This window comes from Sylvia atricapilla, chromosome 19, assembly GCF_009819655.1.
Source record: "Sylvia atricapilla isolate bSylAtr1 chromosome 19, bSylAtr1.pri, whole genome shotgun sequence".
Taxonomy (NCBI): domain Eukaryota; kingdom Metazoa; phylum Chordata; class Aves; order Passeriformes; family Sylviidae; genus Sylvia; species Sylvia atricapilla.
In genome coordinates, this window is record NC_089158.1 from 9,063,716 (window position 1) to 9,088,344 (window position 24,629).

Genomic DNA, 24,629 nt, shown 5'->3' on the forward strand with positions numbered 1-24,629 from the left:
TCAGCTGCTGTTTAACCAACTCCACGCTCAGTGTGCAGCACAGACATTGCAGGGCTCGCTCTCAGGGGTGAATACACCACAGATTCCTCTCGGTTTTGGAGCAATAACAACTCCATTTCATGAATCCATAAAACCCCAGCAGCTGCAGAAAAAAAAAAAAAAAAAAAAAAAAAAAAAAAAAAAAAAAAAAAACCACCTTTTTTTTTTCTTTTTTTTTTTCTTTTTTTTTTTTTTTTTTTTTTCCCCATTTCAAGCCCCCTTTAATGGCGTATTTAACACTAATAAAAAAACCCACAAAACAACCCCACAGTGTGTCAGGCTGCAGGAAAGAGTGGGAAAACAAGCCAGAGAATTCGTGGTGTGCAGAGAGAGCACGGCCAGCCCTTTTCAGCGGATTGTGTTGGGAATTTTGTTGGTTTTGCCGGGCACAGGCAGATCCTGGTGCTGACTGCGGTGGCTTTGCACAATTCCAACACAGCTGGCACAGATGTGACACAGCTGGGACAGATGTTTTTAGGGGCTGTGGGAGCCAGAAGTTCACCCTCTCCACCTCTGCAGCTGGAAAGCCGGAGAGCCACTTCTGGAGCGGATTTATGGCTTTGAATTTCAATAAATAGCTACTTTAAAGTGGTGAAAAATTTGCTCCGTAACACTCACTAAACCCGAACCCGAACGATCGGGCAGCTCGGGAACGAGCCGTAGGAAATCCCACGGTTTAAATAACGCGTTAAAAAGTTTTTGATAACAAAATAGAGGAGAATCGAAGCCCCGGGGGAAGGACGGCAGCGGCGGCCCGCGGGCGCCCTCTAACGGCCGGTGAGGGGACACCCGCTGCCCCCGGCCGCTCCGGCCCGGCCCGCTGGGGACAGCAGCATCGCCCCGCTGCCTGCCGGTGTCCCCGGGCTGTCCGCGACCCCTCAGCCTCCCCCGGGCCTCCACAGGGACCCCCCGAGCCCCGCGGCACGGAACTACAACTCCCGGCGTGCACCGGGCAGCGCCGCGGCCCCAGCGCGCACCGGGAGGAGGCCGCGAAACCGCCATCCCACAATGCAGCGGAGCGACTCCATGTTAACGGCGGCGCGGAGGAGCCGTTGATAAACGGTCTCCAACGTCATTAAAACGCCATTAGAGTGCCGTTAAGCGTTTCTTGAAGGTTTATTAAAGGTGTATTAAAGACTGGAAAGCTCGGCTGCCCGCGCAGGGGCGTGTGGGGAGGTTCTATGCCTTCACTTCCGGAGGATGTAGAACTACAGCTCCCAGCATGCCCCGGCCGCGCCCGGCATTTCCGTTTCCGGCCGCGGCGGGAGCGCCGCCGTGTCCCCGGAGGGACGGCGGGCCCCGGGCGGTGACACCGACGGTGACAGCGGCAGGGCCGGGCCGGACACAGCCACCGCCGCGATCTCTGCGCCGCCCGGGCCGGGCCTACGCTCCCCCGGGCCGGGCGGGGTCACCTTCATGGGCGGGCGGGAGCGCGCCGCGCTGCCCGCGGCCTGCTGAGGCGGCGCTGGGGACGGAGCGGCGGGGACCGGCACCGGCACCGGCACCGGGGGCGATGTTCGTGCAGGAGGAGAAGATCTTCGCGGGGAAGGTGCTGAGGCTCCATGTGTGCACCATGGAAGGCGCCGAGTGGCTGGAGGAGGTGCCCGAGGACACCACGGTGGAGAAGCTCAAGGAGCGCTGCCTGAAGCACGTAAGGAACGGGGACCGGCGGCTCGGGACCGGGCTGAGCCCCCGGGAACGCCCAAAACTCTGCGGGGCTGCAGATCAGCAGGGACAGAGGGAACGACTGCAATGAATAGTCCGGGGGAAGGCAGAACTGTCCCGTGAGGAAAACTGATTTTTTTTTTTTTTTTCCCCGACGCCCTGTAAATGGCTTTAAAAAGAGGGGAAAAAACCCGCTCGGGTGAAGGGGTGGCTTTGTGTCCTGGTTTGCTGTGCCTGCTTTGCCCCCCGAATGACGTGAAAGTGCTCCATATGGAAGTAAACCCCTCTTTTGGAGAGTTTGGTGTGTCGGTAAAGGAGGATTTGGGCAGGAATCCCGTGGTCGCGTTTGGTCACAGAGTGTGGCATGTGTTTTGCAGCGGTGTCAGGGGCCCCCAGCTCCTGCCCTTGCCCTGTGAACTGTGGGTGGGAGCTGGATTCTAACCTGGTGTGTTCCTGTGTCTGAACAAAGAGGGAAGGCAGGAACTGAGCAGGAGAAATCACCTGTTTTGTTAAAAGCTTAGTGCAGCCTCACCCTGTGCTGCCACTGAAACAACTGAGCTTTTGGGGGGAATAAAACCTCTTCTAACGCTTTTCCCTGTGCTTTAAACAATAAGATCCTGCTGGAGATGGCCAAAGGCTCACTGTGTGGAAAGGAAAACGTGCCCAAAGCAGGGCACAGGCTCTCTAGTGTGTCAGTGCTCTCAGAGCCCCTGGGCTGGCTTTGGCTGTCCTGAGTGACAGCAGCAGCGTGTGACATGGTGACCCATGGCCAGGAGCCTGGGGCCAGCACAGCCTGGCCTGGCAGCTGCATTTCTTCCTTAGGGACGTGGGACTCTGGAGCTGGCAAAAGCTGGGGCCTCAACTCCTCCCTCTGGGAGCACAGTTCACTAAATCACATTTAATGGCCGGGGGGGTTGCCTTTAAATCTTGCAAAGACTTTTTTTTTTTTTTTTTTTTTTTTTTACATAAAACCTGTGCCATAGGAAAAGATCCCTGTAATTTGTAACCACTTAACTCCCGTTTGAAGGGTTAAATGTTTTATTTCCTGGGTGAAATAAAGGTGCCTAGGAAACATTCCAGTACAGGGAGAGAGGGATGGAGTTTTACAGGATGAGGACACTGACAGAGAGCAGGTTTAGAGACAATTTGATAACTCAGGGTGATATTTGATTTCAATCTCTGCTGCTTTGTGCAAAAACTCCATCCTGGGGTGGATTTCCATAACAGCTAATAAATAGTTTATGGAGGGGGGAAATAGAGCTGGAAAAATCATGGCTCCTGCTGAATCTTGATAACACCTTGAGATAATTTCTGCAGGCACCTCTTCCAAGAGACTGATGATTCTGTTCCTGAAAGTCTCTGAAGTCATTCTTTCAGGAAGCAGAGGGAGATGTTTGTGGCAGGTTGCAGCTGGGGAAGTGACCACTTTTCCCTCCATAACCTTCAAATGCTGCCTGATCTCTGAAGTGCCACTCTTGATGTCTTCATTTCCCCCAAATTTGATGTTTTGGGGTCTTTAGTTAGATAAAGAAATAAACCTCTCCTACTGGTTTTTTCCCCTTACCTGAAACATTTGTTTTAACAGGTGGTTTAAGCCACCCAAGTTTTATAGGAGAGAGTGTCAGGCCTATTTCCAAATGTTTCTGTTATTAAAAGAAAAGAATAAAAAAGCTTTTTCGTGTTTTAAAACAAACAAAGCCCTGTGGTTTACCAGGACTCCATGCTTTGCAAAAGGTGTTTGGCATCACCAGGGCTTAGGATTTCAACAGTTGCTCGGGCACCTGTGACAAATGTTTGTCCCCTGCTAGGCAGAGCAGCCTGCTGGGAGCTCCAGAATTAAAAAGAAAAGGTGAGAATGAGTAAAGGCACTGCTGGTCAGGTGGCTTTTTCTATCTCCAGGGTATTTAAAATCTGAAGATAAAGGCGAGTGTTTCACTCAGCAGCCTCTTTGGTGTCTGTAGTGCCTCATTATTCTCTGCTGTTGTTATTAAAGTGAAAGTGTGGTTATTAAAGGGAAATAAGAATTGGTATCCACAGAACTTTTTTTTTTTTGCTTCAACTTTTACCTGTTTAGTTTTATGATCAATTACTGCCCACATTTATCACGTGATTGTCTCCACATATTCCTTTATCTGGAAATGGAAACAGGGCTGTGTGTCCAGCCCAGGCTGCCCTTTTCAGCTCCTCCTTCCCTCAGGATGTGGAACTGGAATGTTCTGAGCTTGCAGAGATGTTCCACTGCTGTCCCCAGGCAATTTGGGCACCTTATCAGATCCATTACAGGAGGTGCTCCCAGCTGTTAATGTGTTCTTTGGCCTGGGTTCAGCCCTTCATGAGCTGGAAGGTTCCTGAGAAGCTCCTGTTAGACAAAGCAGGGCTCAGATATCCTCACCTCAATCTCGGTGAGGCATCAGAACCAAACGCAGAGGTTCAGGTGAGGGGCTGGAATCGAGAGTGTTTTGTCTGGACAAACAGCAGGGAGCTGAGCTTTCCATCAGTTGGAGTCAGCAGGGAAAGTGGTGAGGGGCTGAAAAGTCTCCTTTGCAGGAGGGTGGTGATGAGCAGCACCAAATGCTTCACCAAAATTAGGGATTTTAATGGGATTTCTGGCTCTGTTGCACAAAAGGTGACCACTCTCCTCTGCAGACAGGATGGAAACATGTAGAAGTGTCATTAAAAGGTGTTTGCTGTGAGCAGAGCAGGCAAGGTCAGTATGGAGTGTCATGTTTTGTGGTGAGAACAGCAGCAGCAATTTCAGGTTGTTATTTCTAATTTTGCCTTGCTGGAATTGCGAGCACTTTGCTTGCTTTTTTTTTTTTTTTTTTTTTTTTTTTTTTTTTTTTTTTTTTTTTCTTTGCACTCACACAAATTAGAAGCCTCTAGATGCACTGATGGAATAATGTTCCTGAAATCTTTCACTGAGCATCTGGAGCCACTCTGGTGTGAGGAGGAGGCAGCTCAAGGCCTGTGTGAGCACTCTTTTTTTAGGATTTGAACTGATTTCCTGGTGAATTAATTGACATGCTGTTTAGAATTGCAGTAAGGGAATGAGCACACAAAAAAAAATTCCATTGTGTTCTGATTATTTATGGTTGGGAGGAAGAGCTGTGAATGGAACTTTAGTTCAGCCCTTTCAGCAGGAACCCAGGTTGGGGCTCCAGCTGCCAAATCTGTTTATTTCAGCTTGAAACAAGGTGCAGAAACTGCAGGCTTTAAGGTCAAATAAACCAAAATCACTGCTGGCAGTTCCTTGTTTACTCTGAGAGTAAATAATAATTATGAGGTGAAGAAGGGAGTTTGTCCTGTTTGGACACTCCAAATGAGAACATTCCAGCCTTCCCTCCTGTAAAGCACTGCTGCTCTTGGTAGATCTGCATTTTTACTTTGTGAAACCAATTGCTGCTCACCAAGAATGAAGGACCTCAGTGATCTGAATTAACACAGCAGTGGGTCCTGGAGCATCCTTGCTTTGTTCCAAACCTCCAAGACTTCCAGAATTTAGTATGAGAGAGATGTCCTGAGAAGCCACAAATGCACTCACACGGGCACAAATCAAACCTCATTTTCTTTAATAAAATGCTTTATGTGCACTGAGCTCTGGCTGAAGCTCTTGAGAAGCCAGGAAATGATGCACAGTTTGTATGGGGAGGATCCTGAGTTCCAAATGGTTCACGAGGAGCCTCATTCCTCTCTCCTGATCCGCAGTATTTCTTGTCTCCTGCAGTGTGTTCCTGGCAGCTTGGAGGATCCCAAAACTGTGACACATCATAAGCTGATCCATGCTACTTCTGAGAAGGTGCTGACAGACACCAAAACAGTGTTGGAGGAGAACATTCAGGACAGAGGTGAGATTGTCTGGGTTCGAGATTGTCAAGCAAGAGTTTGGGTTTCACCTGGCAGATTCAAAACATTTTTTAAGCTTTTTCTCTCTGCTTTGACACGGGGAGCTAAATAAATGGAACTAACACAAAAATCACCTCCAGGAGCAGTTGAGTTGGAGGGGTATCCTGCAGGAGGTGCTCTCCCAGCCTCTCTAACCCGTGGCAGTGTCCTTCTCTCACAGATGTGCTGCTGCTGGTCAAGAAGCGCGCGCCGACGCTGCTCCCCAAGATGGCAGATGTGGTTGCAGAGGAGAAGGTGAGTCTGAAACACTTTGGATTAACTGATTTATTGATGGGGTGAGGAAGGGTTAATGTGATGATGTACTCTCCTTGGAGAGGCTGATGCTGCCAGTTAAATTCTACAGGAATTGCTTCCTCTTTCTTCCAAACTTAGAGGAGGCTGATTTGGCATTTTTAGCTGTCATTCTGAGAACGTTTGCCTTAAAATAAGACACACAGATACACTCTGTGAAAATGTTATGGATTTAATCTTTGAACAAATGTCTAATAACTAAAATACAGTTCAGCAAGTGCCTTAGTTCGTTAGAAAACCCAAAGAAATATGTTGGCTTGCTGTCAGGTTGTGTTCTGCCTTTAGCTCTGTGTAGCTTGTCACCCTGTAACCAGCCTCTGGAGCTGGAATGTTGCCCCTCACTGTTTTATTTTGTTTTATTGGAATCCTTCCTGAGGGTCAGGATGGTGTTTATACACATTGATGTAGCACATAAACTCAGAGGCCTCCAAGTTCTCTGGGATACATCACTGTCCCTCTTTATGCTGGAATTTCCCTGCATGTTTGGATGTGAGGACTGAAGGTGGGGCAGCCCAACAGCCCAGCTGAGCTCTGTAATTGCAGGATGACCCTGGAGCTGTTAATCCATGCCATTACAAGTGACAGAGCACTGCTTGGCGAGGGATATCAAACTCTGTGCTGTATTCTCTGTGCCTAATGGGTTATGAAACCTGCTCCTGTTCCCTTCCCTGCAGAGGAAGCAGGAGCAGAAGGCTCCTGACAAGGATGCCATCCTCAAAGCCACTGCCAACCTGCCTGCCCGCAGCGTGGACCGCACCGTCACCCACCACAACATGAGGGATGTAAGTCCTGCATCTGTTTCAGCTCACACACCAGCACCCAAACAGGCTGTTGGAGATGTTTGAATTAAGTTTTCTCTGCAGTTCTCTTGCCTCTAAAAGAGAAATTCAGATGTCTGTAATGTGTGTTAAATAGCTTATGGTTTAGACGCAGCTCGTGGTGTTTAGTGACTATAAAATATTGTCCTAAGTGACAGTTTAAAATGTGCTGTTTGTGCTTGGAAAAAGCCTCAGAGCATATTCAAGATCTGACAAATGTGAAGTTATGGGGTTTTATTTCTTCAGTCTTAAATAATTCAGGAGTTTCCTGGGATTTATTTCCTTTCCCTGACCACAGCCCTTGGGGTGTGGCAGAAATAAAAGGACGTTTCTGCCCAGGAGCTTTTGCTTCCATGTAACACTTCACAGGAAGGTCCCAGACCTCCTGAGAGACTAAACAATGAAAATAAAGCCCTAATAAAGCAACTTTGTGTACAGAGGGCCAGGCTGCTGCTGTGTTACTAACAATAGATACATTAAAATTCACTGATGGCTGGTAACTTCATGTCTAAATGCTTTGACAGTTTCCTTTCTTGCAGTTCCAGACAGAGCTCCGGAAGATTTTAGTGTCTCTCATAGAAGTTGCACAGAAATTGCTAGCACTGAACCCTGATGCAGTTGAACTATTTAAGAAGGCAAATGGTATGAACATATCTTTGGAGTTGCTAGTTCAATCCTGGGAATTTGGTTTTGGAGTGTAGGAATGGGCTCAGAGCGAAGTTCAGACACTGATGTGGCAGCAAAGCTGCTGAAAACTTCGTGGCAAGAGTTTCACCTTGTGGATAAAGGTCACGGATATAAAAGGTCCCTTTGGGATGGGTGAGAAGTTCCATTTAAAAATTATTAGTAGGGATGGTAAGGAATAGTTGAAAATTCACAAGGGTGTAGTAAAATGAGGAGAAATGGTGGCTGTTAATGGTGTTGGTGGGAAATGCTCATCCTTGAGATCTGCTATGGCCAGATCCAACTTAATTTCTAGAGAAATGCTGAACAGATCTTCAGTGAATCTCATATATTTAATTGTGTGGGTATCCCGTGGTCACGTGAGAGTTAGTGGCCTTTTGTTTGAGATCTTGAACACATCTGGACAAAGTCTTTGTCCTGGAAGAATCAATCTGAGCCCGAGCAGAGCTGAGGGCAGCAAATTACATGATGAGGCGGCAAACTGGGGGCAGAAACAAAAGGAGGGATGGGAGAGAGAATGAGGGTTGAACTTAACACATGCCATTCCATTGACACAGGGGTTTTATGTGAGCCTGGGGTGAATGTGAGCTGTGTTTTTGTTTGTGTGTGTGCAGCCATGCTGGACGAGGATGAGGAGGACAGGGTGGACGAGATCGCGCTGCGCCAGCTCACCGAGATGGGCTTCCCAGAGAGCAGAGCTGTCAAAGCCCTCCGCCTGAACCAGTGAGTGTTCCAGCCCCTGCCTGCCACTTACTGCTCCTGCTTTAACACACATTTGCATCTTTTTGGTCTCCTTTTATGGGTCGCCTCAGTCGAGGTTGGAGAAAGAACTCCGAGAAGTGCTGCCTCAGGCACAGTGCAGGTGGCACAGGGAACGGGGATCAGGGCTGGATGTGCTCTGCAAGGTCTCTGGGTCACAGGGCTGCCACTGTTTCCAAGTATCAAACTCACTTTTTCTTCAGCTTTCAAAGTCAGATTTTACAGAGGAAAGGGCAAACTTAGCCCATCTGCCCTTGGCCTTTCTGTAGAAATACACTTTGTGCTGATGTTTTAAAAATTCCAAGGGTATTGTGAAGTCCAGAGAGCAGCTGCAGTGAAATAGGAGGTTATGTAGTTCTTCTCATGCCCCAGGAGCAGCCTGCTGTACTGCCTCACTCCTCAGAGGAGTTTGTTAGGCCATGCTTGGTGACAGAGTCCACAACATATTCCAGTCACACTTTTCCAGCATCTCAGGAAGACTTTCTCTCTTGCTGTCCTGCACCTTTCATGTTGTAATAGAAAAGCCAGATAAGCAAAGGCTTTCCCTTCCATGAACATTCCTGTGTGCCAAATGGAATCACACATTCCTTGGACTGTTGTTATCTTTGCTTTTCCCTTTTTACCTGTTGGGAAGAGGTGTTTGGGAGCTCTGAGGATCCCTTGGCTGGAGCAGGAACACTGCACAGCAAGTGGTGGTGTCACACCATGGTGTTCTCCTCCCTCTCCCTGAGGAACAGAGCTCTTGGCACCTGAGATGTGGCTCCAGTGCAGATTTGGAATGTGCTTTGTCCTGTCCACAGCTGCAAACAGCCAATGCTTCTTTGGGAAACAAAGCAGATGCTGCAGACAGTGAGGTGACTCTCTGAGAAATGCCTTTTAAAATCTGGGTTGCAGGTCCAAGCTGGACTGGGAGCATCTCTTTTTGCTGATTCAGAGACAATCGTGGATGCCCAGAGAACTGAAGCACTCTGAGATTCGCTCCAAAATTTTATTTATGAGTTTTCAGGTGCCAATTAACCTGCAGGTGGATCCACCACGGGAATAAATGAATTCCTGTGGAGCTCTGGTGTCACACCCAGAGCATTCCTCATGGGCGGTGTTCCCCTGTGTTTTCCAGCATGTCGGTGACCCAGGCCATGGAGTGGTTGATAGAACACGCTGATGACCCTTCTGTGGATGCTCCTCTGCCAGGTCAGGCTCCTGCAGAAGCCCCAGCTGAAGGTGCTGCCTCCTCTGCTGAGGCAGCTGCAGGTCCCAGCTCGGAGGAGGGCGGGGAGGAGGCCAAGGATGAGCTGACGGAAATCTTCAAGAAGATCCGGAGGAAAAGAGAGTTTCGTCCAGACCCACGGGTGGGTGCTGCTTATCCCCCAGGGAACTGGTGGGGCTGGAGGGGGTTTGATAGGCACCAGGAAATCCAAATGAGTGTTTAGTTAATAAATGAAATGGCACCTCTGGGTTAGATGGGTGTTGTGCTGGCTTGGCAGTATTTCAGTGGAGCTGTTTAGGGAGTGTTTATATTCAGAGATTTTACTTCAGGAATGCATTATTGTCTGGCACAGCAGGACCTCTGTGAAAGGCACTGTTACTTCTGCACCTGGAAACTCTCTGAGGGGGCTGAAGGGAGCTCCAGACCCCTGACATTGCTGTTTTCACTGCAGCCTGGGAAGGAAGGGTGGCAGGAAAGAAGCAGATCTTTTGGCTGTAGAAAATGCGGGATGGGGCTCAGAAAACCCTGGGCTAGTGCAAAGCATCCCTGGTCCTGATAGGGAGTTGGAACTGGGTGATCTCTAAGGTCCTTTCCAACCCAAACCATTCCATGATTCTGTGGAAAGGCCAGAAGAACATTACTGTTTTAGGGAACAAGGAAAAGTACCACCAGCAGATTGAAGTCTTGCAGCAAGGACAGAAGCTGCCCTTTTTTTCAGAGCACAGCAATACCTGCAGTGGGAATGTGTTGTTCTCCCACTGGATCACAGCAGGAGGGGCTCTGTGACATCTGGCACCTTGGGTTTACAACTGGCTGTTCTGACATTTGGGTGAAGAGCTGCAAATGCCTTTGGTGGCGTGGGTGCAATTTCTAAACAATGAAACATTCTCCTACCATTACCTGGGTATGTTTGTCTGAATACATCACACTCACTGGCAAGTGAAATTAAAAGGGGTGGACAGAACCACAAATGCACATCAAGGCTGGTCTGCCAGTGAGATGTGAACAAGAGCTTTGTGACACAAGAGGAGTTCCAAAATTAGGGTTTTCCCTCATTTGTCTTCTCTCTTTTACCCCAGGTACATTTGCTCTTTGCCTTGCATTCAGCTTCCAGTGTTGAGGGTAGGAAATTCCTCCACTCCTAAGATTTTTTTTCTTCTTCCATAATAAAGTCACTTTTGATATAGAATATTTGAAAACTTTGTTAGTAAAATTACTAAGTGCTCTGCATATGGAAATAATGAGGCAGTTTCACCTCACATAAAGCTGTGCACAGAAGGTGAAGGGATCTGACTGCTGTAATTTCTGTTGTAAATGTAACATTTATGAAGCTGTGGGTTTCTTCTCTAGGCTGTCATTGCCCTGATGGAGATGGGATTTGATGAGAAGGAGGTGGTGGATGCACTCAGAGTGAACAACAACCAGCAAAACGCAGCTGTGAGTACAACATTCCTGCCCTGAGGGTCTGTCCCACTGATGCTTCTCATCCTTCAGCTGCATCATGTTCTGATCTGTCATAAAGTCAACTGCTGAAGATTCAGGAGCACAAATTCTGTGCCCCCTTGAAATTGGACACGCAACTGGAATGACTGCAAAGGGTTTGGGCTCCTCAGAGGAGCCTGGGATCTGTGAGGCTGGGTTTTCAAAAAGCTTTTGAGAAACTCCCTCAGCACAGTCTGGGAAAGAGATTGTCCTGTCATGAGAAAGGAGAAGGTGTTCCCAAGGATATGCACTGGTTTAGGACAGGAATAAATGATCCAGGACAAATCCAGGCCATACAGTGTGTAAATTACCATTTAGCAGCAATGCTTCCACAGTTTCTGGAATCAGAAAACAGGAAGTTTTCCCAAGATTAATGAGTCCTCTGCTATATATTAAGGAAAAATTGGTGGACACAGCTGACAGCCAGGGAACCCTCTCTTCAGTATCCAGTGCTGGCTACTGTTGGAGAGAGGATATTGAGTTGGATGGTACAAATGAGTATGTGAAAAGAAACGTACAGCTCAGGCTTTAATTGGGAGAGGGAAAAGTATTTTTAAAATGCCACATTAGCAAAACTTTCAAGTAGAGACGCTTTGGTTCTAATGAAATCTGGTGTTCCTGCTGATTTCTTTCAGTGTGAGTGGCTGCTGGGAGACAGAAAACCTTCTCCAGAGGACTTAGATAAGGGCATTGACACCAACAGCCCTCTCTTCCAAGCCATCTTAGAAAACCCAGTGGTACAATTAGGGCTCACCAACCCTAAAACTCTACTAGGTAAGTCCTGTGTGGGTTCCTGCTGGATTTGCCAGGAAATCAGAGGAGAGATGGTGATGGCAGCCCCCCTTGGGGAACTGAGGCAGCTCTGCAGCCTTTTCCTCACTTGCAGCAGCTCTGCTGTCTGTTTGCTTCATCCTGCAGCTCAGCTGAAGCCAGAGCAGGCCTTGGAATGATTCTAATTCCCCAGGATTACACTTGCTGGACTCAAACCTTTAATAGCTGCTGGCTGCAATGGTTTTGTGGATTTAGGAGACCTTTTGTGTGCTCCCTTTGGCCACGAGGGGAAAAATCAGGAATGTCTGTGTAAAACTCTGATTATTTCCCAGAGAAAACAAGGCTGTCTCCTGCTGTGCAGCTCCCTGTGTGTGAGGCCTGCTCACTGAGACAGAAGGGAACTTGTGGAAAGGTATCCAAACAAGAAGGCTGAGCTGAGGCTTTGCCTGTCAAAATGGGGATAAAATGGGAAAACACCCTTCCTCTTGCCTGGGTTTGAGCTCTGTGGTAAAGTCTGTGTGCTCAGGGACAGAAAGGCTGTGAGCACAGCGTGTGTCCAGCTGAGGAGCCTGACAGAGCCTCAAATCCCTGAGGAATTGCTCTTTTTGACAACACAGAACAATGACTGGCTCTGTCATGTAGATATAAAAAGTTTTGCATTTAATCTTTGGCCTCAAAACTTATTTGAAGCAATGCTTTTAAATAGAGGCTGTGTGCACAGCTCATTCAAGGGAGCTTTAAAAATACTACTTTAAATGTAATTAGGAGAGTTTGCAAGCCTTTAAATAATTCAAGAGCAGAACCTTCCCACTCTTGGTTCCTGAACAAATGGTCTCTTCATTTCCAACAGGGGTTCCACACTGCAGCTCAGAATATAAATAGAAAATGAAATGCCATTCTAGGAGCTTGTGGAGCTTGGATGAACATCAGAGAATATATTCCTAATGATACATCTGCAAATTGCTTATGTCACAGGTTTTAATAATGAGGGTTTGCATTTAATGAGTTCCTCACAGAATATCGATAAATCTTTAGTTTTAAGCTTGTGAGTCTGTGTTAAAGAAAATAGTTCAAGTGTTGAAAGGGGAGTTCTGGATTTTATTTTGGGCTTTCCTGGAGGCAAGTTGCATGACCTTGAGCAAGGTATTAATGAGGAGCCTTTCAGAGGTGCTGGGCACTTCCAGCTCCCACTAATGGCACTTGAGCTTTGTGCACTGACACTCCTGGGAAAATTAACCCTGACCTTGAGCCACTGACATTTTGGTGACTGTGCAGCTGCTTTTTTTGTCCCATTCTGTGATGACTGGCTCCAAATGTCCAGGAGCCCAGCTCAGTGGCTGTCAGAGGGCTTGAATCAGTGCCTGGCCCATTCCTCTGGCAGATTTGCAGCTCAGCTCTTGCTGTCTGGTTCCTTCATCATGACTAAAAGAGTCAAAACTAGAAACAGTAAAAGAAAACAATGAAAAGGCAAACAAACAGCTAAGCTTATTGTAAAGAGAGAATATTAATTCAATGTTTGGACCGCTGTGCCTGCTCAGAAATTGAGGTAATTTTTCTGCACACCAAACCTTTCCCCTTCTGCCTCCCTGACATCCCTGACTCTCCAGACACCAGGAAGGAGGAACAAGATGCTGCTGCTTCCCTGGTGGCCTCAGGAGCCTCTATTAAAATATAAATGTGCTGAGATTTTGAGGCTTAAGGGGCTACACTTGTGCTGGCTCTGTGCAGCCTTTGGCACATCTGCTGCTGCTTCTGCTGGCTTGATTTCCTCTCCAGAGGATCCATGGGCAGCCAAAAGACAGCACACGGAACAGGCAGAGGGTGACTGTGCTTTCCATGAACTGTCAGGGAGGAAAAGGAGATGGGTGTAAGAAATCCAGGCTGGGATGTAGGAAAAGCTTTGAGTGGAGCTGCAGGAGAGTGTTCAGGAATGGATAAATTTCATGCCATGATCTTGGAGACCGAGGCCTGGCACATTTGTTAAGGCTTTACCTTTTCAACCCCATGTCCTTGAGGTTTTGTGGGCTGGCCTTTAATCCAGGCTGAGTATTTAATCACTGTCTGCAGTGAATTTAGTGCTGAGAAAGGAGGAAAGCACAGAGCCTGTAGCATCATCCCAGGCTGTGGACCCTTGGGAATGCACAATGTGCATCCCCACCATTTCTGGGCACTCCCTTTGAGCCATAGCTATCTCTCAGCTCCTAAAACCTCCCAAACATTGAAGGACTAACACTTACAATCCCTGTTTTTTTGCAGCCTTCGAGGATATGCTTGAAAACCCCTTGAACAGCACTCAGTGGATGAACGATCCCGAAACGGGGCCGGTGATGTTACAGATCTCCCGAATCTTCCAGACGCTGAATCGCACGTAGAGGGAGCTGCCAGTGCACTGTGCCACTTCCCCCTGCCCCTCACTCCCTCTCCACCTCCCCAGGAGGGTGCCTGGATGGTTGGGAAGGGGTGGAAGGAAGGAAGGGAGGGAAGGAGGGAAGATCCTGGCTGGAGGAGGTCTCTCACCACGAGAGCGTTCGTAGTTAACGGCCAACAGGAGTGAGTTGCCTTGTGGATTTTAGTGTTAGTGGAAGAGGTTTGAGGATTTATGTTTTCAGGTATTAGGTTTAAAATAAAGTATATATGTAAAAAAAAAAACAACAAAAAAAAATAGGAAAAAGGTTTTGTGGAAACACTTAAGATTCTGATTGTGGGAAAGAAATATTGCTCGTTCAAAAGGCCTGTGACAGTTTTCTGGCCAGTTTTGCTAGGATCTGGCTGGTGTTTACAAAAGGTCACTGACCACTAGCATAGGATATGAATCATCTCCATACAGTATTAATTTATGGCTTTTATCAAATTGCAAAACTGCTTTTTAAAGAAAAAAAAATAAATTTTTGATTCTTAGGAAATGTTTTTTAAAAGCCCAAATCTTGGGAGAGCAAGCACATTTCTATCCAAGCTCCTTTATCTGGCATTCTAATTTAAGCAGAATCATTCAGAGATGGAATTCTAATAAATAGCGTTACTTTTTCCTATTTATTTGCTGCGTTAGTGTTGTTGCAGTCCCACTGGGGTTGTACTTGCAGGAGCTCCTCTGTCAGGTACCATAAAGGTGCAGGATCTCTTTCACCACAGAATTCACCACATCAAGACTTGGATTCCCAAGTGGCTGCAATTCCTAAGCTCACACTCTGCCATATTCCACTGCAAGGAGGGATATGTTCACATATTGGGTTTTTTTTTTTCTCCATTTTTATGTGCACACTTTTGGCAAGGGGTTTGTTGGGATTTTATTCTGTTTACAACAAAAAGAGAAAGCAGCTGAATTGCATGGGGGTGTAGCTGGTGTTCTGTAAAGCAGCAGAACCACACAGGTTTTTATCTTGTTTAAGGTATTTAAAGCATGCTTGAAATTGCTGTCTTTGAGTTAGAAATGGGTTTTCTTTATACTTATTTTTACCATGGTCATACCAGGAATGTCAGGCTGGGTCTTTCCTATTTTGCCAGATTAACTTGAGATTTCAGAGAGGAATTCTGAGCTATTAAGTACAGAACTCACTGTGAATATCCAGCTGGTGTTTATGACTGGGCTCTGCAGGTGTTACTTTTTTAGCAGGCTGCTAAAAAAAGGGGTTTTTTCTATTTTCAACTTAGTGAAACATGATTGACATCTGTCATCATCCCTGCAATGCCTTGTGCTTCACAGCCCTGCAAGGAAAGGCAGAAAAGGCAAATCTTGCAGAAAAAACCAGGTGGAGAGCCTGTCCTTAAACAGCACAAAGGTGTCCTGTCAAACAGGGAGCTCCTGAGCAGCTCTGCAAGTCACCTCTGAGGTGTGGGAGGGATTTATGTGCAGTTGGAGGGTTTTTTTCCAGCAAAAGTGCAGCAAGATGCAACCCGAAACCCTACAACAAGTTTTGGCCTGACCTTGGCATCTGCTCTGTGCTGTTATGCAGCTGAGGCACTGAAGTTGCCAATTTCTCATAATTAATATGAAGGGTGGGGAAATCAAAACAGCCTGAGATTTTATCTTGTCTTACTATCCCAGGATTCTTTTTAGGTTTTTTTTATTTTATTTTCTAATTTCATATTAAGCTTTACAGTTGATGATTGCTGAAATATTTACTTCTACATTTAGAATTTCTAAGCTTTATAGAGATGCTTCCTCTGTTCAAATTGGACAGTAAAACCATTTTTGTGGGCTCTTGCTAAGAATAGACTGACAACATGAAATTATAACCTTGTCCAGGAGCCTGATCCTGCTCCCCAGTGAGCTCAGCACAGCTACTCAAGAGTGGCTGTGACTGAATATTGTGGTCTTATAAAAGGTTTTGAATATTTAATCCTTTTTTTTTTTTTTTTTTTTGCTTACCCCTGAAGCTTTTGGCCTGTTAATACCAGAAGACTCTTTTACTTGAAGCTCTTAAATGTTAGAGAGAAATTTCCTTCTCTACAGTCAGGATCTGGTTAATTTTCCTTTTAATGAGTGTTTTTAGAAGGCAAAGTTGGGAGAAACTACCCTGTAGTTTGGTGGGAGGTTTTTTGGCTTCTGAGTGGATAAGGAGAGGTTCAGACTTAGCAAACAGATCCTTTGGTGCAGTTGTGGCCCTTGAAGAATGTAAAGGCTTGGGAAATGCTGGGTTTGGTTTCAGGAGTCCGTGGTTGGACTGTGCAGCTCTGAGGGATAAAAGTGCTCAGAGCTGCCTCCTTTGGAACGCCACTGAACTGGTTATAAAGTGTGAGGAAAAGCATCAGTAAAACAAATTATCCTCGTGTGATAGAAGGTGAGAATGGCCAGGTTCAGCTGCAGCAGTTAGGAGACTACAGGGGTAAAAGGATTCTGCATTTTAGGATGCTGGGAGGCTTGAGAAGATATGGTTATTTCTGGATTTTGTTATTCCAGAGCTCAACACTTCCACAGCTGAGGTGTTGCTTGAGATGGCTTTAACAGAGCCCTGCTTGGCCTGTGAGAACTGAAGTTTGCAGTTGCCAAAAGCTGAAGGAGATCAGAATTGAGGAGGTGTGGTGTTTGCAGCAAGCACAGGAGTTGATTTAAACCCACCAAAACCTCCCCTGAGGTTGAAGGAATTGATCAAGACATGAGTGGTGCTGGGGTATGAATTACACCAGGGGCTGTGTCCCATCACCCCAGGGGTGGGATTGCTGCTTCATCCCAGAAAATGCAGAGGGAAGTTGAGTCCACTGTGCTTGAAAAGGCAGAGATTGGCCCAGTTTTTAGAAAACCTGCAAAAACAGAGATGTCACCACTCTGGAGCCAGAGCATGCAGCTGTGGGGCACAAGGAATGTGTGTGGCTTTTCCTGGTGAGGAATTGTCCTGCCCCTGGGTGCAGGACTGGGGGATCTGCTCTGAGGGTCAGAGAGAGATCCCTGAACACATGGGAGAGATTTTTGTTCAATAAAACCAGCGGGATTGTGAGGAAAAACTGCTCCCAGCAGTGAGGATTTGCAGGCTCAGGTCCTGTGCTTGCTGAACACCTCGAGTGTTCAAGTTCAAACTAGCACAGACCTGTCAGAGTTAATTTTCTCTTAACATGGTCAGGGGAGTATTTGGAAGCCTGTGAGATGGAGCAGGAACAGGATGGGGTGGTAGGTGACTAATAGTGTGATTCTTACAGTTCCTGTTCTTTGCCCCATTGGTAGCCAGACAATCTTGTACCTTTTGATGTTGCAGGCCTCTTGCAAGTAGCCAGCTATTTATTGAAATATATCTAACTTAACATTTTGTCATCCAAACACTGATATTTTTAATGGCAATGTACTCTAGGGAAGTTTGTTCTCAGGGCTTCGTATTTATACTCTTTTTAGGGGGATGCATTTAAAGGGATGTATTTGGAAAAAAGGCCAGTGGCTGCTTTACAGCTTGGACCTTGATTGTCCTGACCTGTGAGCCTGAGCTAGTGTAACCCTCCTGCTGAACCTCTCTCCCTGCTCCAGCCCAAAGAATCTGCCACTCCTCCTCTCCTGGTGAGCAGGGACAGGAGTGTTCCCTTAGGATTGCTGCGTCCCTCCATGGGAATGGTCACACGGGGTGACCCCGCTGGGCTTTGCAGCGTTTCAAGGACGTTTGTGTTGTCCCTGCAGCTAAAAAATGGGTTTGCACAGTTCCCAAAGCAGCCATCAGGGCATTCCTCCTCTGGGAAGGTGTGAGGTTCTCTCCTGCACGAATTCCAAGACCTCCAGCTCTTGGCTGCTTCTTGGCAGTCCCTGTCAAAGACCTGACTCAAACCTTGACCCCCTCCTACCCTTCTTTCCTCATCTCCTGGAACTAAACTCGCATTTCAGAGATTGATTTTCATATCCGAGCAACTCTTTAGTGATTATTGAAATCCTTTTTAGTTAGGACTGTTAAAATTACCTTTTTTTTTTTTAGGCATTCACACCAAAATAAGCATCGCACCAAACGAATGTATAGCAACACTGTCAGCAAACATTGCCTGTGGAAGAGTCACAGGTCACTGTGATCTCTGCTCCAGTGGCAATTTTCCCAAAGGTTTGTGCACAGGGTAGCCAGTGTTTCATCCAAAGTAACCGCCCTGGTTTTCTACTCTGAATAATAAGACCCATTTTTATTAATGAACAGAACAGCGGCGCTTCCAGCTGCTGTTTCCATCCTGCTGAGAGTCCTGGAGCTTTGGGGCTGGAGATCCTGCCTGGATGCCCCTCTCTGGGACAATTCCTGCTCAGAAGGATTTGTGCTGGCTGTGGCAGGGCAGTGGGGGGCAATTCCCCACCTCCCTGCACGGGGTGTTACATCCACGTGAATGTTCTCATGGTGGTTCTCGCCTCCATCCCCACATCCAGGTGTAGCAAAAGGGGACTTTTTAAAGGACCTCTTGCCCTAGATTTGAAGATCTTCAATGCAGATCCTGTTTGCAGCATGTGAACTTCAGTAAATGTAAATGCATTAAATTCTTACTGAATTTGGATATATTTTATATCGGGCTCTGGGGAGAGGGAGGAAATTGGATCACGTTTTAAACGAAGCCCCACAAACCCAAGTGTCTCTGTTGCAGCAGGTAACAGAGGCCTGTAGAGATTTTTAATTTGCATATTTTTATCATGGCTTAATGAACTGTACACGAGTGTGATTTGCTACCCGAGCACTTCCCACGAGGCAGCACCAGTAAAATCACATCACAAGGTACTGACTTCACATTTTTTCATTTCACCTGTGTATACAACAATTAGGTACCACGTAGGATAACTCTGATCTGGCTCTGATGCCGGTGTGTGGCATGCACAGCTCTTCCTAAGGTGTAACATTACTTTTCTGAAGCTTAAACTAGGGCAGACGTCCCTGAGCCTGTGGGATTTGGGATTTGTTCTGGCCACGCTCGCGTGGGTCGCTGACCTCTCCCTGAGCAGGAAAACCAGCAGGATTTGCTCCCTGCAGAAATCCCCCAGGCCAAAAGCGAGGAATGCTGCTAATTTGTGAGCATTTTAAGCAGTTGCTGTTGTGTTCTGAAATATATTCCTGGAAGTCAGGGAGGTGTTGGCAAAGCTGGACCTGTTCAGGCTGGAATTGTTTCGTGTGGAGACGTGGAACCCACGGCTGGGGCTGGAATGAATGCTGAGGCTTTAAACCTGCTCACACATAACCCCAGACACTGATGTTGTGTGTGCTGTACATTTATAATATATCTTCAAAATAAAGTTTTTTGATTTATTACGAGGTGTTCGGAACAGTCATTTGCAGGAGCAGCAAAGGTTTATGGGTCCGCTTTATTCGGTGTTCCTCGTTCCTGCAGGTTGCTGGAATTGTTTCTCAAGAAAGTGATATGAGAACTGATCATACAGAGTTTGTGCAGGAAATCCTGGTTCAGCTGCTGGTTTTGCACCTGGAAGTTATTTCTCTGTTTTTCAGGAAAAATTGGGGGAAATTCACTTGGGGAGATCCATTGCAAGGGCTTTGTGAGACACGATCTGGCGATCCCCTGGGATGTTGCAATGCCGTTGAGGATGGATTTATCTTGACAGCTGTTGACTGACAAATTGAAGTCTTTTCTTTCCCAACAAGGGAACCCTCATTAAGGAAAACTGCTCCAGCAAGCAGCAGCTGGTGGGATGCAGCCACTTGCACGTGATGTAACCAAAATTCCCATCTGGCTGTCGTGGTGCCAGCGCTGCTGTGGGAAATCTGGGAAGCACTTCCAAACCTTGGCTGCCTCTGTGGATGCCTTGGAGGCAACTGATGATGGTGTAAAAGTGTGAGCTCATTGCTGTAAAGGAGAGAGAATCTGTAGAGATCATTTGGGGTTTTTTTGGCGGTCGGGTTTTTTAATTAATTAGCATTTTCTTCCATGTTCAGGGCAAGGAACCTGCCAGCAGCCTGTTTGTTTAGCAGCTACAGCAACTGCTGAGGAGTTCAGAGTGATTCCCATTGTGTCCCCTGAGAGATGGAGGATTAGAGTGTGAGACATCAAAATGCTGCTTGCTCAGATCATGTTGGTAAATGTGGTGGTGTTAAATGCAGGTGGGTTTGGTGTCAGGCCCTAACTCAGATTTGTAATGCCCAGCTCGGGAGCAAGACAATTCAAAGGTCTGGCTCTCCACTAATTTAAAATTTTAAACAACAAAAAAATTACCTTAAAGCAGCTTGGGATGTATCATCAGATAATGACACTTCTGAACCTGAACTGGTACAGCAGGTCTGGGCAGAAATCCACACCTTAAAAATGAAGAAGTGCTGCCGTGTGAATGACAGGCTGGGCTGTAATTGGCGTGTGTTTGGCAGCTCCCGGTGCACCCTGGGCACAGGGACGTGTCCCGGGGTGCTCCAGCAGGGATGAGGAGCAGCTCCAGCCCAGGAGCAGCCTCCAGCAGGGCCCAAATCCATCACACAGGGCGGGGAAGGGAAGCACAGGTTGCATTTGGCTGTGGAAAAGCAGCTTGGTGTGGGCAAGGTGAGCCATTGCTGACAGCACGGTGGTGTGGCAGGAGTTGTTCCCAGCCCTCCATGGGTGGTTTTGCTGGTGCCATCTCGCTGGTTGGGTTGGGTTTTCTCCCTGCCTGTGTTCCCTCTCTGCCACAGATTGGTGGTCATGGTCACACTGCCCCATAAAGGAGCAGAATATTGGACAATTGCCCGTCAGCTCCTCCTGGAGAAGGTTCCAGCAACTGCCCAGAGAAGCTGTGGCTGCCCCATCCCTGGAAGTGTTCAAGGCCAGGTTGGACGGGGCTTGGAACAAGCTGATCTGGTGGCAGGGAGTGGAACAAGGTGGTCTGTAAGGTCCTTTCCAATCCAGTCTGTGATTCTGTGAAACAGATGGAAGCAGCAGATGCTTCCCCTGGGAACTCCTGTGCCCTGACAGCCCAGTGAGCTCAGACCAGGCTGCCGTCCCCTTGGTGACAATCCTGTCATGTGCTCTCTGCTTGATCATGCCTTTTTTTAAAATTGATTTTATTAGAAGAGGAATTGGCCAAAGGAAGCAGCAGCTCTGGAAGCTGCTGGAGATGGTTTGGTAGAAGGAAATTGGGTTTGGAGCAGAATTAAGGGAGAAATTACTTTTCTCTTGTAATTCCAAAGCTTTCACTTCAACTGTAGGACTTGTGAGCTGGATGTGGCTCCTGGAAAATGGCTGGGAAGAGGGCAGGGCTGCAGTGTATGTGTGTGAACTTGGTCTGAGTGCCAGCGAGTGTGACCTGAGCTGGGACACAGCCCAAGCCCTGCAGATCCAGTGTCACCAGGAATTCAGGCACTGCTGGAGCTGGGGGAGGGACTCCAGTAACTCGAGATGTGCTGGACCAGAGCACGCTGGACTGAAATAAACCTGGAGAGGTGACCAGCTCTGGGCTGTGATTCAGATGCCTGGCAGAGGAGCTGGTGCCCAAATAAAAGGCCAGAGCTCAGAGCTGTGGTGCCAGGGGGTCACTGGTGGCTCTGGGTGCTGGCCTCCAGCAGCACATCCAGCTGTGGGCTGCAGGTGGGATGCAAACCCTGCATGCTGGGGTCCTGCACCAACCCTGCAGCCTGGGATGCAGCAATGCAGCTTCCCCTGTGTCACAGGGAGAGTCCCAGCTCTCCAACAGGTTTTGTTACCCATCCATCAGCAGTTGCATCATGAGCTGTCCCACTCTGGGAAGCAGCATGTGGAGCAGGAGCTGGTTCCAGCCAGGGCTCTGGGTGCCCAGAGTGAGCAGAGGCCTCACTCCTAATCCCTGAGGGCTGCTGGAGCCTCTTGGGGCTGTACAGGTGTGTGGCTGCTGCTGCACCCCGAGACTGAATTATTCATGGTAGACTTGCCGTGCTTATGCATGATGTGGTTTCTTGGCTTTTATGAGCTGTAGCTTGGGCATAAACCACATTTATGCAGCCATGAACCTCTGTTTGTCCTCTGAGGAAGGGCTGCTCCCCAGGAATCTGTGCCCAGGAGTCCTGTACCCACAGCAGCTCCCACGCACCTCGAGTTTGGTTGGATTATTTATTGAGCTCCTCCTCGATGTGGCTGTGAAGGACAACCCTTAGAACTGTGAAGCCCCAGGGCTGTGCTGACCCTGCTCCTTCAGCCATGCACAAGCTCAGTCCCTTCCCGCTGTGCAAGGGCTGGAGAGCCCTTGGTTTCTTGGCATATGGGATTAGATTTTTCACTCTGTCCCCATGGCATCAGTTGGGGTGAGGTGAGCTGGGCCCCCAGAAGCCCCACACAGCTCCTCCATGAAGTGTGCAAGAGAAAGGAATAATTCAGACCTCCAAAATCATCCTTGAGAGGACACCAGCTGGCTATTCCCATGCTGTTGGATCAGTGTTGCAGCATCCCTGTTCCATCTGTGTTTTCCCCTGCACAGGAGCTGGTTGCCAGGCTGCCTGGGATGAATCACGGGGTGCTCTTTGCCTGTACCCCCCTATTCCTGGCTTCCTCACAGACAGGCACCTTCCTCCCCTGCTCCCACATGGAAACATTCACCAAAAAAAAAAGAAAAAATGCACGACCCCCTCTGAAATCTGTGCTTTGTCCTCCAGTGATCCTTCCCCATCCCTCCTCTCCCCTTTCCTGTCAGCGACAAGCAGCAGCCCACTCCTCCTGGCTGCCCCTTCTCCCCACTGCAGCAGCCCCATCCCTGGGTGGTTTGAAGTCTTTCCACCCAGCCCAGGCGTGTGGAAGCAGGACAGAGCCTTTCCCGTTGGAGCCCTGGTGGTGCAGCTCTGGCAGCCACGGGCTTCCCTGGTGCCGTCACTTCCCGGGCTGAGCAGTCACTCGGATTCCCATGGGTTACCGTGGGCTGTATTTATAGTTTGCTGGGCTAAAAATAAAAGCCCCAAGTGTTGGGTTCCCTGATCTCAGCCTCGTGGAAGGAGGGATGCCCAGGAGCCTCCCCAGAGGGCTCTGGTTGGGGGGTGTTGCCTGGGGCTGTGGTGCCTTGGGGGCTGCTCCCATGGAGGGTTGATAAAAGTTTATTTTTTGGAGATGGTGTAGCTGCAGCATCACTGGCTGCTCTTGCTCAGCACAGAGCCTCGTGCAGGACTCTCATCCCACTAAAAATACTTCCTCTGTCTCATCAGGCTCAGTCTATCAGAGCCTGTGAGTGGAGGGGATGGAGCCATCAGTGTTCCTGGCTGTGGCTACCAGATGGCACATGAGCAAGCCCTGCACGGCCCAGCTCTGAGAAAATGCGCTGCCAAATCCCTGTGAAACATGTCTGTATGTGGAGCATTCGTTTGTGCTGGTCCTGAGCCCCCTGTGTGTGTGCCCAGCAAACATTCCTGCCTGCTCCTGACTGGTTTCCAAGCAAGGTCCCTTTTCAGCTCGGACCATGCCGGACACAAATGCTGGGCACTGCAGGGCAGTGTTCCAGAGGCAGGAATGTGCCTGAACATGAGGGGCCCAGTGCGTCCTCTCTTCACCCATTCCTGGTACCAAGGGACCCCGAAGTAAGTAATTTCTCAACTGGTTTCCTTAATCTGGGGGATTTTTTTTAACATAACAGAAGTCCAAGGGCAGTATGGGGGAGCGGGATCTCATCTGTCCCTCTGGCTCTGTCCCAGTCCCTCCATGCCACCAGCACTGGGCAGCTCTCAGAGACGATGGGCTCCAGCATCTTCCCCCCTCCTGACTCCGTGGCTCTCCTGCACAAAACCCCGCCAAGATCCCGGCGTGGCTCTGCCTTGCGGGGCTGCATCTCAAAGCTTTCCCTGCACAAACCCCTTCCAGCTTTAACCAAAACCCAAAGCGGGGAATATATCCGCTCCCGGCATCGCCCCTCAGCCCCCGGCCAACCTCCTCCGCATCTCTGATGTCACTCGCGAGGAGCGTGAGTCATCCGGCAGTTGCCGTGGTGATGCCAGCGATGCCGGGGAGCGCAGCGCTGCCCCGCTGCCCCCAGCCCTTCCCGGGGAGCGCAGGGCACCGAGTCCCCCGGCGCTGAGCCCCGGGACGTGCCATGGGCTCCCATGCCACGGGGAGCTGCCCAGAGCCCCCGGAGACCCCCGAGGCTGCGAGGATGTCGACGGCGGCCGGCGGTAAGTCAGTGCTGCCGGGGGTTCGCCCGGTCAGGGGTTGCTCCCGGGGCTCTTTGGGAGGTTGGGGTCTCACAGCAGCCGTGTGTCTGCGCAGCGGGACGGGCAGCGGCGCCCAGTGCCCCAGCCCCCACGGTTATGGGCGTTCTTTGAGCATCCCCTTCTCCACGTGCTCCTGGCTGCCCTGGGGGTCTCATCAGCCCAGTTATGAGGGTACGGGCTGCTCTCAGCCAGTTCTGAGCCCCGGCGAGGGAATGGAGCCTGAGGCAGGGCGGTGCTGGGATGGCAGGGCACGGGGCCACCAGGGCCATACAGCCCCACAGGCATGGGCAGCATCCACACCCCATGGCCCAAGTGAGCAGCACTGGGAATGGGGACAGAGGGGTCACCCCTGTCCCAGCGGGACAGGACCATCACCAGGTTGTGTTTTAGCCCCGGGTACTGCTCATGGTGTCGTGGTCACTCTCCTCGCTCAGATGCGTCCTGCTGTGGGGCTGTGTCCTGCCCACATCTCTGCCAACCTGGGCAGGTGCCAAAGCC

At 48.8% G+C, this 24,629-nt stretch overlaps 1 protein-coding gene across 2 annotated transcripts; it reads left to right on the plus strand.

Moving 5' to 3' along the window:
* Positions 1-1,290: 1,290 nt before the first annotated feature.
* Positions 1,291-19,304, plus strand: UBAC1 (UBA domain containing 1). 2 transcript variants are annotated; one of them, XM_066332906.1, is made up of 10 exons: positions 1,291-1,690; positions 5,429-5,549; positions 5,768-5,841; positions 6,573-6,680; positions 7,241-7,358; positions 8,015-8,123; positions 9,277-9,508; positions 10,717-10,803; positions 11,484-11,622; positions 13,876-19,304. In XM_066332906.1, the coding sequence occupies exons 1-10, from the start codon at positions 1,553-1,555 to the stop codon at positions 13,989-13,991; spliced, it is 1,242 nt and encodes a 413-aa protein (XP_066189003.1). In that variant the 5' UTR covers positions 1,291-1,552; the 3' UTR covers positions 13,992-19,304. The 2 variants fall into 2 exon arrangements, with proteins under 2 accessions (XP_066189003.1, XP_066189004.1); XM_066332907.1 differs by having other exon boundaries at positions 1,292-1,690; positions 7,256-7,358.
* The last annotated feature ends 5,325 nt before the right edge of the window (positions 19,305-24,629 follow it).